Source organism: Lissotriton vulgaris, chromosome 1_1, assembly GCF_964263255.1.
Source record: "Lissotriton vulgaris chromosome 1_1, aLisVul1.2, whole genome shotgun sequence".
NCBI classification, from domain to species: Eukaryota; Metazoa; Chordata; class Amphibia; order Caudata; family Salamandridae; genus Lissotriton; species Lissotriton vulgaris.
This window is the reverse complement of record NC_141685.1, coordinates 1,021,392,759-1,021,410,055: the sequence shown is the minus strand read 5'-3', so window position 1 is coordinate 1,021,410,055 and position 17,297 is coordinate 1,021,392,759. Positions and strand designations below refer to the sequence as shown.

The 17,297-nt window shown below is 46.5% G+C and overlaps 1 protein-coding gene across 1 annotated transcript in view; it reads left to right on the top strand.

Annotated features, from left to right (window-relative positions):
- LOC147748440 (potassium channel subfamily T member 2-like) overlaps window positions 1-17,297 on the top strand; it is an 834,500-nt gene that overhangs the window by 272,355 nt on the left and 544,848 nt on the right. The window contains exon 11 of the mRNA XM_086928190.1: window positions 14,948-15,112. Coding sequence (XP_086784316.1) covers window positions 14,948-15,112 — 165 coding nt within the window. The remainder of the gene's footprint in view (window positions 1-14,947; window positions 15,113-17,297) is intronic.

The window sequence follows — 17,297 nt, the reverse complement described above, 5'->3', positions numbered from 1 at the left end:
CGTTAGCGATCCAGTTTGCATCATAGGCATTAGCCTATATATTCCAGATGCAAATGGACGCACACAGCTGACAGCGGTAGGATTTAGTGCTTCCTGTCCTACTACTACATTTTTATTACTTTTTTATTTGTATATGTGTAGCTGAATTACTCTGTGCTTTTTAACAATTTCTCAAACCTACGCGCACTTTCACTTTACTTGATTCTGCTTGCCTACACCTCAGCTGCTTCGATTCGCATCTAGCTTTTCCTCCAGTCCTGGTCCACCGCGGCTGATACGTCAATTGTGCGGAGGGCTGGGGCTACTATTGGGCACCTCACTGCCGCCGAGGCAGTTTCCACTTCCTCAGCTGCGTTAGCAATCCAGTTTGCATCATAGGCCTATATATTCCCGTTGCAAACGGATGAGTGCAGCCAGCGTGGCGCCGGTACGCCAAAGGCAACCCTGTTTGTGCCTGGAGGCGTGCGGCGCCGGCCATGCTATCCAGTTCCCCTCCAGTGAGTTTCTTCCACTATATTACAATAGGGAAAAACTGTTTAGCCTTAGACGGCTACCATTATGTCAGTGTACAGCGGCTGATCCGATCTTGAAGGTGACTTTCGATGCAATAAGTGCAACTCTTCTCTCCTCCAGCCCAGGAAACTCTCACCCAAGATCCTCCCACGCAACATTGTGTAAAAACAATAAGAAAACAGAGGATTTAAAGGCCACACTTATTGTCGCTCTATGTAAAAGCATGAACCACACATTTATGGCCTACTTGTAGACGAACAGCCTGATCTTTTATTTCTCTATGAGACCTGGCTGTCTGAAGCCTCCAAACCTACTATCACCATGGCCATCCCTATGGGTTAAAAAATCCATAGGAGGGACCAACCGAGTGGGAAGGGGGGCAGTGTCGCCATAATTTACAATAAAAAACTAGACTGCTCTCCCATCCCGATAAAAAAACATTGAGGGTGCAGAGTCCTTAGGCTTCTACTGTACCTTATCCCCCATCATAGCATAGCTGTTTTTCTGATTTACAGACATCCGAGTGCAACTAAAAATTGCATTACTACGCTTAATATAGCCACCTCCTCCCTGGCCTTAACATACAACAACTGCCTTATTCTGGGAGATTTCAATATACATACGGACAATGGAAAAGACCCTCAAACAATTTCCTTGTTGCAGACGCTGCAGGTTGCAACAAGTTTCCATCTATTTCTCCAGCCACCCATGAGAAGAGCCATACCCTAGACCTAATCTTTCACAACTTTGACATATCAGTAAGCCTACCTCTTCCCATTATCTGGTCTGACCACCTCCTATTAAATGTCGCCATTCCCAACTCTGCCACAGCCCCTCGGGCTAATGCAGGGCAGAGTGCCCCTAATTACAGAACGTTCCATAAAATATCCATCCCAATGTAAGCAGATGTCTGGCTGCCCCGACTCAGACGCCCTCTCAATAGATTCATGGCTCTGAACCAACATTGATGCAGCGGTACCAGTTGTTATCCAGTATTATGGGTATCTTTCATAGATTCACATGCCTGAATCATTCCCCGTCGTCGGGGTGGGAGTCCCCGGTATATAAAAAGAGTAATGTCATAAAGACATATACATAGCAATAGGCCAGAGGCCTCTCATTAGTAACATATCCATGTCCTTTTGTAAAAAGGACCAAACTTTGGCCAAGACCAATCAGATATCACCACCCTCTAGAACCTTCCTGGAAGGAGCCCTAGTCCCTCAGGTTTTCTACCGCATGTCGTGATAAGGGAGTCTCCTTTGAGCTCTGCTCAGTTTCTTTGTATTCTGGATTTATTTCCACATATTTGTCTCAGAATTATCATTCTGTGAGCGATCATCCGTTTAGTCATGGCTGATGCTCCTAAAAAGAGACTTTTCAGACATTGTGCCTCTTGTCACAAAAAGAGGCTTTATGTGGATGACAGGCATGAGGACTGCCTTTACTGTCTATACCCTGACCATTCAGCAAAGGATTGTAAAGTTTGCCGTTCTTTTTCAGCCAAAACTCTCAAGGATAGAGAGGGCCGGCTGCTGATATGGCTTCAGAGACTCAAGGACAAGGATCAACCAGTCTCTTCAGGTGAGAGTGAGTGTTCCATTAGGAGTATACACTCTTCTCCCAAAAGGCCTAGAACATCATCCCCAGGAACATCTGTACAGCCACCTCAATAGGAGACGCCCAAGTCTTCAGAGGTTCGTTCTAAGGCTATTGCTGTGAAGGTTTCTCCACAAGATCCTGCCTTCAAGAAACCCTTGGTGACAACTTCAGCTCTGCCTGTGACAATGTCGACAGCCACTATCTCCACCTCGGTGGCATCATCTTTAACATCAACGCCGACGACTACTACATTCTCGTCGACGGGTAGGTCTGTTCCATCTCTGGTTATTATTAAAAAGTCGTCGACGGCGCCACCGTCGACGAGTGCCTCATCGTCGACGAAGTCTAAACCGTCGCCGTCGGCAAAATCATTGACGTCGACGAAAGCCTCATCCTCGTCGATGAAATCGTCATCGGCGATGAAGGGCCCATCGTCGACGGCAAGTTCATCGTCGATGAACTCATCGTCATCGACACCAGCATTGCGAGACTGCCGACGGGCCCGTCGACGGCGACCCCAATGTCGACGAAGTCGTTGACAACGACACCAGCGTCGACGAAGCCGTCCACGAAGCAACCATCGTTGACGACGCTGCCGTCGACGACATCGTCATCGAAGAAGACACCGTCGACGACGGAGTCTGAGTTACTTGTCAACGTTCCACCGTCAACGACTACATCGACGGGTTCGACGACGGTAGGATCGCCTCCATTGAAGTGTACCTATACGCACTACAGGGTGACAATGCGTACTCTTACACCAAGGTTGACCTCTCCGAGCAGGGTCCAACCATTGCCCCCTGCTCATCTTCTGGATAATGAGGACTCGGATGAGGGCTCTATGTTCCAACAATCGACAAGCCCATCTGAACTCCGCGTAAAACTTCACGAAAGCTCAGATTATGAGGAACAAGGGCAGGATGATTTGGAGTATCAAGAGGAATTCCAACCTCCACCACCTCCTTAACAGCCTATGGTGTGTCTCCCAGCTTCTATAGGGACAGACCTGCAGTTTCTCATTGCGGACTACAAACAGAGGTTCCCGTCCACTGCTCCGCCTCCGCCAGTGGTGACAACGCCAGTTGTGACACCGCCAGTTGTGACACCGCCACCTAGGCCTCGGCCTACTCCTTTAGTCCTTTGGACCAGATCCGGCTCCATCGCGTCCTCTCCCATCCTCTGATGAGGAAGACGAAGAAGAGGAGCAACAACGTGAGGAAGGGGAGCTCCAGGACACACAAGACAAATGGGATGAGTATGTGATCCCTGGTCCAGCATCCCCTGTTCAGACACAAGCGGATTCACCCCCGGAAGACATAGGGGGATTCCAGACATCTTGCGCTTCAAACTAAAAGTAATGGCAACACCACAGGATTGCTTCCTTTATGATTTTAAAGAGCCATTCCAAAAGGCGGTACGGTCCATTCCCATCATTGATTACATCTGGGAACAAGGGGAGAAAATAATGCAAAACCCTTCATCTCTGGCTCCAGTACTGCCCAGACTGGATAAAAAATATAAAGCTCCTGACACAGCCCCAGCTTGCCTTATTGGCCATCCAAAGCCGGACTCTGTGATCACCCAGGCAGCGAAACGCAGGTCAAAAAATCCTTTGGCTGCATTGGCTGCGCCGCCAGATAAGGAAGGCCGAAAGCTAGACAACATAGGGAAGAGGTTTTCGTCCATGTCAGCTTTAACGGTGCGTGCAGCAAACTCTTTAGCACTGTTGGGATGGTACAACCGTCAAATGTGGGCGGATATTGCTCCATACTTGGATTCGCTTGAAGAGGTGCAGAAAGAAGAGGCGAAGAAGATTCTCCTTGAAGGCGAGTGTTCCGCTTCAGAGATGATTGATGTGGCGATGGATATCGCATCCACAGGGTTCCGGCAGCTTGCAGGGGCTGCAGTCCTGAGGCGCCAAGGTTGGCTTAAGGCAACATCTTTCCGGCCTGAAATTCAGACCAAGGTATTGGACATGCTGTATGATGGTCAGCTTCTTTTTGGACAACACATTGATGAGATGCTACAGGGTATCAAGAAAGATACTGATACCGCAAGAGCTCTAGGTACTCTCCAATACAAGAATCCTTCCTTTCGGGGCTCCAGAGGAAGAGGTCAATCCTCTAGAGGCACCTATCAGGGGTACAAATCCATGTACGGTTCAAGCCAACAATACAAACCCCAGTACCAGCAAAAGCAGCAGCAAAACCAGTCATCCTACAACAAGTCTTCCTTTCGAGGACGAGGAGGAAAGAAGGACGCAGGCAGAAGGCAATGACTTCTCTCTGCCACAGGTCTCCAGTTTCTCTCCACCTTGCAAAGTTGGCGGGAGAATTTCATCCTTCCTTCACAATTGGCAACATATTACAACGGATCGGTGGGTCGTCTAATTTGTTCAATTCGAACACTCTTTAGAGTTTGTGGAAACGCCTCCTCAAAAGCCGCCAATCCCAATTCGGCACAAAAATCTGCAACTGCTGCAATTGGAACTCTCCCTAATGCTAAAAAAAGGTGCGATAGAAAGAGTCCCCCGGAATCAGAAAGGCAAGGGATTCTACCCCTGATTCTTCCTAATTCGAAAGAAGGAGAAAAAATGGAGACCTATATTGGACTTGAAAAACCTCAACCAATACCTTAAAAACAGTCATTCCGTATGGTGTCCATCCAGGAGGTGCTGCAACTCCTCAATTCGAACGACTTTATGGTGTCTTTAGACCTTCAAGATGCATATTTTCATATACCGATCCACAAGAACCCCAAACAATTTCTCAGGTTCGAGGTGGCGGGCAAGCATTACCAGTTTCGAGTATTGCCTTTCGGCCTAAAGTCGGCAACACGCATTTTTACCAAATGTCTATCTCCAGTAGCAGCATACCCCCGCCAACAACATCACCCGGTCTTCCCGTACTTAGACGACTGGCTCGTCAAGGCACCTACTCGCGCAGGCGTGACCAAGTCCTCCAACGCCTGTCTTTAGCTCTTCAATGGTCTGGGTCTTACTCTGAACGAGGAAAAATCCGTCCTTCAGACGTCCCAGTGTCTCACTTTCCTCGGAGCTGTCCTAGATACTGCTCAGAGAAAGGCTTTCCCTTCACAGGAACGTCAAGTGAAACTACGGACCTTGGCCGCCCGGATTCAATCCAAAAAGTCCATCACTGTGCGCCTGTACAAGTCCTTGTTAGGGATGATGTCCTCGAACATCCTGTTGGTCCCACACTGCCGGCTTCGTATGCGTCCACTTCAGGGGGCACTATCAGCTCAGTGGATTCAATGCAGGGGATCCTTTGACGACGTCATCCGGATAACTCCTACCATGGTCCAGGCTCTGAGCTGGTGGCTTCATCCACAAAATCTACGGCGAGGCCTTTCGTTCATTCTTCCAATCTCGCCAGAAGTGATAACTACAGATGCGTCCTTGGAAGGTTGGGGGGGCGTTCCTTCAGGACCTTCAAATCAACGGGCAGTGGTCCCTGGCAGAGAAGCAACTGCACATAAACCTCCTTGAGTTAAGGGCAGTTTACCTGCTATTAAAAGCGTTCCTGCCCAGGATCAGAGATACCCCAGTGCTTGTGAGAACAGGCAACACCACCACAATGCACTATCTGAACAAACAAGGGGGAATACGCTTTCTGTCGTTGTCTCAAGAATCTAAAAAAATTTGGAAATGGGTTCTTCAGCACAACATTTCCCTTCGGGCGGAGTACGTCCCAGGGACGGACAATGTCCTAGTGGACTCTCTGAGCAGGCAACGTTCCGTGTGCCACGAGTGACAGCTGGATCCTCAACTTCTCAGCTCTGTATTCACCTGATGGGGCAGGCCTCATCTGGATCTGTTTGCGACACAACACAACACAAAATGCCAACATTACGCAAGCTTGCATCCCCAGAAGGGATCACTGAGGAATGCATTTTCGATCGGATGGTGCAACATCTTTGTGTACGCATTTCTTCCATTTCCCCTGATTCCCAGGGTCCTCCGGAAACTTGAAGGCAGAGCATTGCACCCTGATTTTACTAGCACCAGCGTGGTCACGCCAATACTGGTTTACAGAGCTTCATCTCCTGTCGCTGGAACCGCCAATTCTATTCAAGCCTTGCCCAACTCTCCTTACAATGAACCAAGGGCAAGTCCAGCATCCGGATCCAGCATCTCTCAGATTGTCGGCTTGGCCCCTGAGTTCAGAGAATTTCAACACCTAGACATTAATCAAGAATGCAGGGCAGTCTTAGCCCGGGCTGGGCGGACAGTGTCAACAAGACGTATTCTATAAAGTGGAAAAGGTTTTGTGTATGGTGTAAAGCAAATAAGATACACCCTTTTTCATCAACACCTGCACAAATTCTACCTTACCTGCTCCATTTGGCACACTCGGAACAGGCCCATGCTTCTATTAAGGTCCACCTGGTGGCAATATCTCGCTTCAAGCGTTCGTCATCTGGTACTTCCTTCTGGTCCAATAGACTGGTTAAGCAATTTTTAAAAGGCCTGTTTACGACATTCCCTCCGGTGCGAGCTTTACCACCCACCTGGAAATTAAACATTGTTCTTGCTCAACTGATGAAACATCCCTTTGAGCCAATACACAGAGCCGACATCAAATACCTGTCTTGGAAAACCGCTCTCTTGCTAGCGCTCACATCAGCAAGGCGTGTAAATGAGCTGCAAGCCCTTTCTATTCAGGGTCCTTTCTTACAATTCAAACAGGACAGAGTTATCCTACGGACCAACCCTAAATTCATCCCAAAGGTTCCATCTAATTTTCACCTGAATGAACCTATAGTCTTGCAGACTTTCTTCCCAAATTCACTTTCGGCAGCGGAGAGGTCTCTCCACTCTTTAGACCTCAAGTGTTGTCTGAAGTTCTACATTCACCGAACAGAACAGTTTCGGAAATCCAACCAACTTTTTTTCGCCTTCAGCAGGCCCAGAAAGTGTCTTCCTTTGACTAAGCTGAGCATTTCTCGTTGGATCTCTGCAGCCATTACTTTCTGCCATCAACAGGCAGGTCATCCTCTGCATTCTAAAGTTCGAGCTCATTCAACCAGAGCTGTCTCCACTTCAATGGCGCTCTTTGCAGGAGTGCCCATTATCGACATATGCAGAGCGGCGACATGGAAGACACCACATACGTTCACCAGGCACTACTGCTTGGATTCTGAATTTATGAAAGATGCAGCTTTGGGTCAAGCTGTGCTCCGTCATCTATTTCACTAGAGGTAAGCCTTCTTTCTTCATGCCACCTTCCTACTGCCTACTTGCACATTTCTCTGTTATATTGTTTTTGGTACTTGTTATATTTCACAAATGGTATTCTTATATCGTGTGATTTTACATGTTGTACCATACGAAACGTGCTGGTTGTTGCTTGCTACTCTGATTCAGGCATGTGAATCTATGAAAGATACCCATAATACTGGATAAGAAATGTGTTACTTACCTGTAACTGCAGTTATCCAGTGTTGGCATCTTTCATAGATTCACATGCAACCCACCCACCTCCCCTGGAAGGGCTCACCTTGGTTCATTCAGTAGGTACTACTTAGCACTGTGTTTACAAAAATCTGAGGGACTAGGGCTCCTTCCAGGAAGGTTCTAGAGGGTGGTGATATCTGATTGGCTCTTGGCCAAAGTTTGGTCCTTTTTACAAAAGGACATGGATATGTTACTAATGAGAGGCCTCCGGCCTATTGCTATGTATATGTCTTTATGACATTACTCTTTTTATATACCGGGGACTCCCACCCCGACGACGGGGAATGATTCAGGCATGTGAATCAATGAAAGATACCAATACTGGATAACTGCAGTTACAGGTAAGTAACGCATTTCTTTCCCGCTCCTCAAAGAGTTCGGCCCCACCAAATCCATGGTTAAACGATTCCATCAGATCTAGCAAAAAAAATTGTAGGAAAATGAACCAAAATGGCGTAAATCCTATCTACCTGAGGACAGGAAGGTGTATAAAGACAACTTAAAAGCTCATTACCTTCTCTGGAAGGCAGCCAAGAAAATGTGCTTCAAACCAAGATAGAAAATGCCCAAAATAAGAGTAAGGAATTATTTAGCATAGTTAAATCCATTACCGCCCCGAAAGCCGGCACAAAGGAAGGGCCATGCACGGATGAATGGTCTAAGCAAATAGCTCAATTCTTCCACAAAAAGATCTCCGTGATCCAATGAGCCTTCACTACATCTCAGAGGAAGAACTGACCTTCTACCTTGGCTCTAATAGCAAATTTCATCTTTTGGATCCTCCATCTTTACTAGCTTTCCCTGAGTTTCAGCTTGAAGAGTCACTGATCCTTCTCCAAAGCATTACGTCTGGCTCTCCTACCGACCCATATCCAGTGAATATCCTGTACCTATTAGCTCCCACCATAAACTCCACAGTAAACCGCTCTTTAATGCTAAGATTCTTCCACCAATAAAAATGGCTAACACCAAACTGACGGACCCTGCCAACTACAGGCAAATCTCCCCTCTTCCGACCCTCTCCAAAGTATTAGAGAAGCATGTAAACAGGGCCCTCCAAAAACACATTGAAGATGGGACGCTCCTTCATGAGTCCCAATCTGGTTTTTGGGCTAACTATAGTACGGAGTCCGCTCTGCTGAAAGTGACTGAATTTCTCAAGGGTAAGCTGGACCAGGGAGGCAAGGCTGTTCTGATACTGCTTGATCTGTTGGCGGCCTTCAATACGGTCCCACACGAAAGGCTCCTGGAGAGACTTTCTAACATCGGCCTGGGGGGGACCGCCTTAACATGGATGTCATCTTTTTATGCAAATAGATCTCAGGACATCTCGCTCCCCCCTTTCTCATCCCCGGGTCCGGCCATGAATGTAGGTGTCCCTCAGGGCTCCATTCTCAGTCCTACCCTTTTTAATATATATCTATTCCCCCTTGCATTTCTGGTAGAGGAAGATTGTGCCAAAATTGTTTCCTATGCTGATGACACTCAGCTGATTTTTACGAGTGAAAAAGGAACCAACTTTGACAGGGCGATAATTAGGTCTTGCCTCACAAAGGTTTTTAACTGGCTTAACATTAATCAGATGAAGTGCAATACTGACAAAACTGAAGTTGTTTTCTTTGGTAATCCAGAAACGCCTGACTGGAGTTCTTGGTGGCCAAAAGATCTGCCGCCCCCCACCCACAGAAAAGGAGAAAGTAAAAAACTTAGGAATTCTTATAGACAAGACACTCTCCATGTGCTTTCAAATCCAAAATCTAATTGGCACTTGCGTTGGCATACTGCGGATGCTAAAATAATTCCTGCCACTGTTACCGCCTGAGAGCAGAATGATTGTGGTGCAGGCTCTGGTGACATCAAAGCCTGACTATGTCAACAGCTTGTACCTCGGTCTTCCCAAATCTCTTATCCAGCGCCTACAAGTGGTACAAAATATGGCAGCCAGAGTTATCCTGAGATATAAACCCAGATCTAGAATGACCCCTTCTTTAGTCTCTACACTGGCTCCGCATAAAAGAACGGATCAACTTCAAAGCGATGACCATCTTATTTAAAGCTTTCCATGGCTTAGGAGCCAACTACCTAAATAAGAGTGTTAATTGCTACACAACATCTAGATCCCTAAGATCTTCCAATGCCAACCTGGCTATCGTGCCTAAAATATGCTGTGCCTGCACTGGAGGCGGGTACCTCGGCTTTTTAGGTGAAAAATAGTGGAATAGCCTACCTGAGTCTCTGAGACTAACCACAGACCTATTCTCTTTCAGGAAGAACTTAAAAACCTGGATTTTTAATAACTGATGGGTCTTTTACACATGTTTTCCTCCCGCTGTCATGCACCAAGACACTCTAGTCATAGCTGCGTGCTTTATTAAACACACTATTTCATTTCATCCGGTCCCTGACAGTGCAAAGGATCACTTGTGCAAATTCTAAGGGCCTTTTTTATGAGGCCTTGCTTCACTTTAATGCCGCCAGTACGTCACTTTTTGTGACGCACCAGCAGCGTAAAAAATGTGACATATTGCACCCTATTTACAAAGATATGAATCTTGGCAGATGCGTCACTTTGAAAACTCCTGCACCAAATTATACCTGCGCCAGGTATAATGTATGCAGGGTGTATGTTGCACCGCGTAAAGCCTCGTAGAAGTGGCGCTTTGAAATCTATGAGAACTCATGCACCAGAAATCTATTAGAACTTATGCGCCACTTCTAGGACACCATTGCGTCAATATCTTACACCTGCCTCACAGCACGTGTAAGACTGATGCAGGCAAGTCCCATGTCAAAGGACATATTGCTGAAGTTGTGTCTATTTCCAGACACACCCAGGCAATGCATCACTTTTGCACCTACAGATACGTCAGAAATACTGACGTATCTGTAACTCCTTGCGACATGATGCGTCATACAGTAAATATGACACATCCATCATGTCCTCACTAAGAAGTGACGCATTCCTGTTTTCACACAGCGATGCATCACTTCTCCTAAATAAAAGAAACTTTTGAAACTTTTGCAAAAACATAAACTCAACATTTCTCTGCAAAATGGCTGTACTAGACTATCACACATCAGGTACATAAAAAATAAAGTAAAGGAAAACGGTATTTAAAACAATCTGTTTATGCAATATTCAAGGTCATTAGGGCAAAACTCTGGAGAACAGAGTTGACTCTGTCAGGGGGCCCCCTGACAGGCTATGACCCTGGGCCAGAGCCCACTTTGCCCATGCATTAAAATGTCTCTGCTTACAGTTTCAGAAAACAAGTGTAGGAAAGAATCCCAAAAAATATGAAGTGCTATATAAGGGCAGTGCCAATACAATCAATGAATGCAAGGGGGACAGACAAGTTTACAATTTCATCCAAATGTTTTCCCTCAGCCGAGTGGGCATGCATGAGGGGTGCCTCTCACCTGTCATATATAGCATGTCATTCATTCAAAGGCGAGCACATCTGCCACAGGGCACACGTTTAGTGGATTTCTTCCAGGCTCTGCACACATCAATCGCTGTGGGCGCCAGGCTCATAAGCTTTGGTTGGGACATTTAAAATACCTTTTTTCAATCAGTAAAACAAATGTTCTTTATTTAATGTCCCGATGCTTTGATGCTAATGCCATGACAATGGCTTTGGACACGTGTGTCTCAGACCCCCCCTGTCCCAAGACTGCAGACATTAATAGCTGTAAGGATGTCTTATTTCTTGGTCAGCTGTTTCCTCCCATCCCCCTCTGCTCCTAGTTACAGGAGACGGTACGGCTCTCCCTCCTCCCTCAGTCTTGGGCAGGTCCATCCAGGGTTAACAAAGTGAAGGTCCTGGGGTCACCATTTGGCTGCTACCCGAGGTTACTGGTGAGGCTCAGCCACCAGGATCCCTTTTAATCTGGTGCCTATAGGAGTTCCTCAGCCCGTAGTACACACGGGGTATGACACACAGCATGAACTTTCAGCCATACCATGTTAGTGGAGAAGTGTGGCTCACTGGTTAGAGGAGGCAGACCTGGAAACAGAGGTCAGCCCGGGACCAGGATTCAATTCCCGGCTCGGCGGGGTCTTGAGTCCTAAAATGTCCACGGACTCGACAATTCTCGATCCGGTGCCTACTCGATTCACGGGTTCACACTCTGCGACTCTGGGCAATAGCTTGCTTAATCTCCACAACGGCCCCTCGCGGTGGGATGCCTGGCTTTCACCTTGTGGATACCCTGCCGGGGTTATCTCACAGGGGAATACCAGGACGGGTTCCCTAAGCAAGCGCTTAGATACCGGGTTGGTGATTTGTGCTATATAAATACATGTACATTTACATTTACATTTACATTTTAAATGAAAACCCTTACATTTTCCTTGCACAGGCTGCGGGTCCCAGTGCTTTGTGCCTGTTGCAAGTTCTGCAGATACTTCAGTATAAACAATATCATGGTATTCCTGTAACTGATCAACAAATGGAACTTCAGAAACAGTTTGTCGTCATTTTAGGAATTCCTTTGTTTCCAGTGAAGGATCATATTCAAACTGTATATCAGGGCTAGCCTGACTCGCAGGCACTGCACCCAACAGGCACGTAATGCATGGGTATCTGGGGTACTTGGGCAATGCAGTGATATAGTTTCACGCCTTGTCTGTGACCGGTGAACTCAATAAGTGGACGAGGAGCCAAATTACCTTTTCATGTCATTTCCCAATATTTTGGTTTGAGTTCTGGTTCTCCTTGTGGGTGAACTGTGTGCAGGCTACCCCATATGAATCCCAAGAAACGTCTTTTTGCAGTGCCATTCCCCAGACCCGAACGTGGTTTCTAGCGCAAAAATGTTTATCTGTTGGTAGTCAAATAAATGGCCATCTCAGATGAAAATGTTGACGCCGGCAGATCTTCATTTGCTGCTCATGAATCCAACCACAATAATATTTTTTTCATTTTAGGACCATATTTCAATCAATCAATCAATCAAGAAATGTGTATAGCGCGCTACTCACCCGGAGGGTCTCAAGGCGCATGGGGGGGGGGTCCGCTACTGCTCGAACAGCCAGGTCTTGAGTTGCTACCTGAAGGAGAGGTGGTCTTGGGTAAGACGGAGGTGGATGGGGAGGGAATTCCAGGTCCTTGCTGCCAGGTAGGAGAAGGATCTTCCTCCCATGGTGGCTCTCCGGATGCGTGGAATGGCGGCGAGGGTGTGGTTGGTCGTGGTTGTGTATTTTTTTTTAAACGCCCACAGTCAAACTTATGCTAAACCTAAACAAGCATGGGTAAAGCCAACACACTGTTTGGAGAGCTCTGCAGCGAGTAACCCAAGAGTATCGCCTTGAGCTGGAGTGGGCTGGGTGAGTGCAAGCTCCCAACCAGAGGCCAGGGCTGGAGAAGCTTCTTCAGCTCAGTCCAGATCTGAGCTTGTTGTGTATATTGTCAGGTCCTACTTCACCTCATCACCAAAGCCTTAATGTAAAGTGAATGGCACAGAGTAACCCTTCACGAAATCCTAATGCTCTTTGTTGATTACATTAGAGCTCGCAGCAGACAGCTAACGCCCACTGCAACAGATACTTAAAGGCGCACAAACACATCGATACCCAGTTTGAAGGTACCCCTCTTCCCCCACTATTTGGGCTACTCTTCGTAACTCGCCTGAAGGAGTGTCAATGGGAAATAAAACTTTTGAAAACACCCACTCCCCAATCACCTTTGTCCTCTTCAACAAATCTGCAGCACATTTGAAAATTTAGTATTTAGTTAGGGAAATTATGTTTTTAATCATGATTTGTGCAGATTCATGAAAACAGGCCAAAGTAAATTGAAAACCACTTTTAGAAGAAAAAGAGCTAATCAGGTCGATCTCTAAACACATAGGATCTAATTATGATGTCCGACCGACATCATAACGGAATGGAACCGCCTGACCGTAGGTTGGAGGTGGTCGGAAACATGCATTTTACAATTGCAGCTTGAGCGAAGGGCAGAATGCACCTGTAGCACAAGCTACAATTGTAAAATGGATGTATACAAATATCCTGTGCCGTGTGGCAGGCACCGTATGGTGCCTGCCACACGGTTTAGAGATGTTTAGGGAGGCACCATAGGTGCCCCAACCCAGGCCCCATAGGCGAGAGCCAGAAGGGCAGGGGGCCCTGCTAGGGGCCGCCCAAAGTCACTTTCCGCTTGCGTTTTCGTGGCAGGCGGACCGCCATGAAAGGGCAGGTGGAAAGCAAAATCATAATTCCAACGGCCAAGCCGAGGCTGACTCCGCTGTCATTATGGGATTATCATTCTGCCGGCTACCCTGACAGGCTCTGTGAGACTGTGGGAAGCGAAGCGGAATCTCCCCACGGGATTCCCTCTCACTGCATATATTGTAATACAGCAGTCAGAGGGAAACCCTTGAGGGCGGGCGCAAAGCCTCCGTCTAGATGTTGGATGGCTTTCCGCCCGCCATTGTAATCGGGCCTATAATCTCTACCCTTGACTCTTTGTTAGGTATATAATATGTACATTGGAAAATTAAGTTGGTACCGAAAGGGACATTCTTAAATAAATGTATGAAGAGCAATTCATGATCACACAATATTTTAATTGCTACATCTATTGAGGAAGGAAGTAAAATGCGATTAGATTTAAAATCTAAATGAAAAAGTGAGAAATGCAACAATAAGGATCAGTGAAAAAAAGTAATGAGAGAGAAAAGCAATAAATGAGGGCAAAATGGTAAATGTTATTTTATTGAAAAGTTACTGGGATTCAGTGAGTGAATAATGTAAGAAGGGGTTCTGTAAAAGGTAAATAAACACTATGGAAGAGGGATTAAGGGGCACAACGTGCAAGTGAGGAAGGAATGCTCAAGGGATTCATATGGGTGTCCGCCTTTGTATGAGAAACATACTGGGGTGCAACGAGAGGTGTAAAGGGGTGAGAGTTCTTCAAATAATAACTGAGCAGTTTAGGAATGGGGTTTAGGGGTACGAAGAGGGACTGAGGCATTTAGGCGTAGGAGAGAATGCGGTGTGCTGCCACTTGGTGCAAGAAACATGTTCGGTGTGCATTAAGTATTGTACAAACACACTCACCAAACAAGACACTGCTTGTCATGCACATTGTTATCCATAAAATAAAGAGAAAAAAAGGTATGTTCTTAGATGACGTGGAAGTTCAAATGTATTAATTTAAGTATATTTATTTCGTAACAGAAAGGAAGCATGTTTGTCAGATTTATTGATTTGAAGGAATTCTTTCAAATGTAACGCTTTTCCATTCAAGTTTTTTCTCCCAGATCCACTGCTTTGGCCGTCCACAATGTTTTTCTCCTTTACAACAGTTCCGCCCCGTTATAGCTCACTCCCTGTATCCGCTCCCTTCCTTGCAGTTCGAGCAGCTGGCCTTCCTGTGGATGGAGCGTCAGAAATCCGGGGGCAACTACAGCCGCTACCGCGCGCAGACGGAGAAGCACGTGGTGCTGTGCGTCAGCTCGCTGAAGATCGACCTGCTCATGGACTTTCTGAACGAGTTCTACGCACATCCGCGACTGCAGGTAGGCGCTGTGGGGACCGTGGTCATTGGAAATCCTTTGGTACTGTTGCATAGCTGCCAAGGTCTCAGATTGCTATTTGTGACATTTTCATGATTTAAATGTAATTATGAGTGAGATTTCAACGACTATGAGTGACACTTTATCGCAAGCAAAATCAAGCCACGAAGACCAGGGAAACATATAATTATCAGAAATGACACCTATTTGAGTAACAAGAAACTCTAAGGGGATCTTAAAATTGCTGTAAAGCACCAGAGATAAAAACAAGCATTGGAAATGCAATAGGGCTCGCATTAGGAAAGTTTGAGCTATTGGTCTCATAAATGAAATTTTTATTATTTATGTGTTCTTTTTTTAAAATAGCTAGATTAATAGCTTTGTCATTTACAATGCCAATAGTTATAACTTTCGCAAATGTGACACCTATAGCATTTGTAATGCAACATGTTTTATATTTACGGGACTTAGATGTATTGATATTACAAATAACAATTGCTTTAAATTTTTTTGAATAATTAATACTTAAATAATTTATTTAATTTGTAATGACAATAGCTTAAACTTTTGTAAATAACTTTTGGGAAGATTATGTTAAGTGTTTTTTATTGTGACGAAAATCTAAGAACAGAAGTGAAATATTAACATCTTTTTGTGATTTGTAATAAAGCTTGAAAGCTTGAAAACAGCTTGAAACATTGAAAGAACATATTTGAACCAGTGATGCTGTGGTGGTGCTGAGTGATGCTGTGGTTTCGCTGAGTGATGCTGTGGTTCCGCTGAGTGATGCTGTGGTTATGCTGAGTGATGCTGTGGTGGTGCTGAGTGATGATGTGGTGGCGCTGAGTGATGCTGGGGTGGCGCTGAGTGATGCTGTGGTGGCGCTGAGTGATGCTGTGGTGGTGCTGAGTGATGCTGTGGTGGTGCTGAGTGGGAGATGGGGAGCGGCAAAAAAAGGAGAGCAGGGAGAGGGAGAGGGTAAAGAGATGGAGAGAGGAGAGAGAGGGGGAGAGAGGAGAGAGAGAGAGGTGGAGAGAGAGGGGGAGAGAGAGACGGAGACGGGGAGAGAGGAGAGGGAAGAGAGGGAAAGGGAGAGAGGGAAGTGAGGGAAAGGGAGAGAGGGAAAAGGAGAGAGGGTAGAGGGAGAGAGGGGGGGAAGAAGAGAGGAGGAGGACGAGAGCGAAGGACGGAGGGGAGAGTGAGGGGAAGGAGAGAGGGAGAGAGAGAGGAGAGCAGGCAGAGGGGGAGATGGGGAGAGGGAGGAAAAGGAGAGCAGGGAGAGGGAGAGGGTAAAGAGATGGAGAGAGGAGAGAGAGGGGGAGAGAGGAGAGAGAGAGGGGGAGAGAGAGGGGGAGAGAGGAGAGAGAGACGGAGAGACGGAAACAGGGAGAGAGGAGAGGGAAGAGAGGGAAAGGGAGAGAGGGAGAGGGAAGTGCGGGAAAGGGAGAGAGGGAAAAGGAGAGAGGGTAGAGGGAGAAAGGGAGGGGAAGAAGAGAGGTGGGTGCGAGCAGTTCACGGTCTGCTGCTAACATTGCCAAGCCCAGGCACAATGAAAGGAAAATAAGGAATGCGAATGCGCGTGTGAAAATGCGCTGAAAGTAAAAAAATAAATGTTACTAAATTTGACTAAATCAAGACTCTTGGGGGCGAACGTCAGCCTTTGATGTAAAACACATTAAGAGGCATTCGCTGTCCTCATCTGCTTGGAGCTCTGGAATAAGACAAGAGGGTGGGTGCGAGCAGTTCACGGTCTGCTGCTAACATTGCCAAGCACAGGCACAATGAAAGGAAAACAAGGAATGCGAATGCGCGTGTGAAAATGCGCTGAAACTAAAAAAATAAATGTTACTAAATTCGACTAAATCAAGACTCTTGGGGGCGAACTGGCGAAGCCCTTGTGAGTAGACTTGGACATTTCAAATTCTCTATTCATGTTAACGTTTGGATATTTTCGATGGGAGCATAAAAGGAGACACGGAAACTGAAAATACGGCCGGCGCTGGGAGGAGAAATGCAGAGCGCACGCTGAGAAGCTTGTTTGAGGGAGGCTGGCCTGCCTTTGATGTGGTAATACGAGGCAGGCAGGGGGCTGGTGGCATTGTGCACGCGCTTTTTAGGGCTTGCGCTTACACAATGACCAAAAAAGCACATGCACTGCATGGAATTGCCAGTGGTTAAACACTGGATA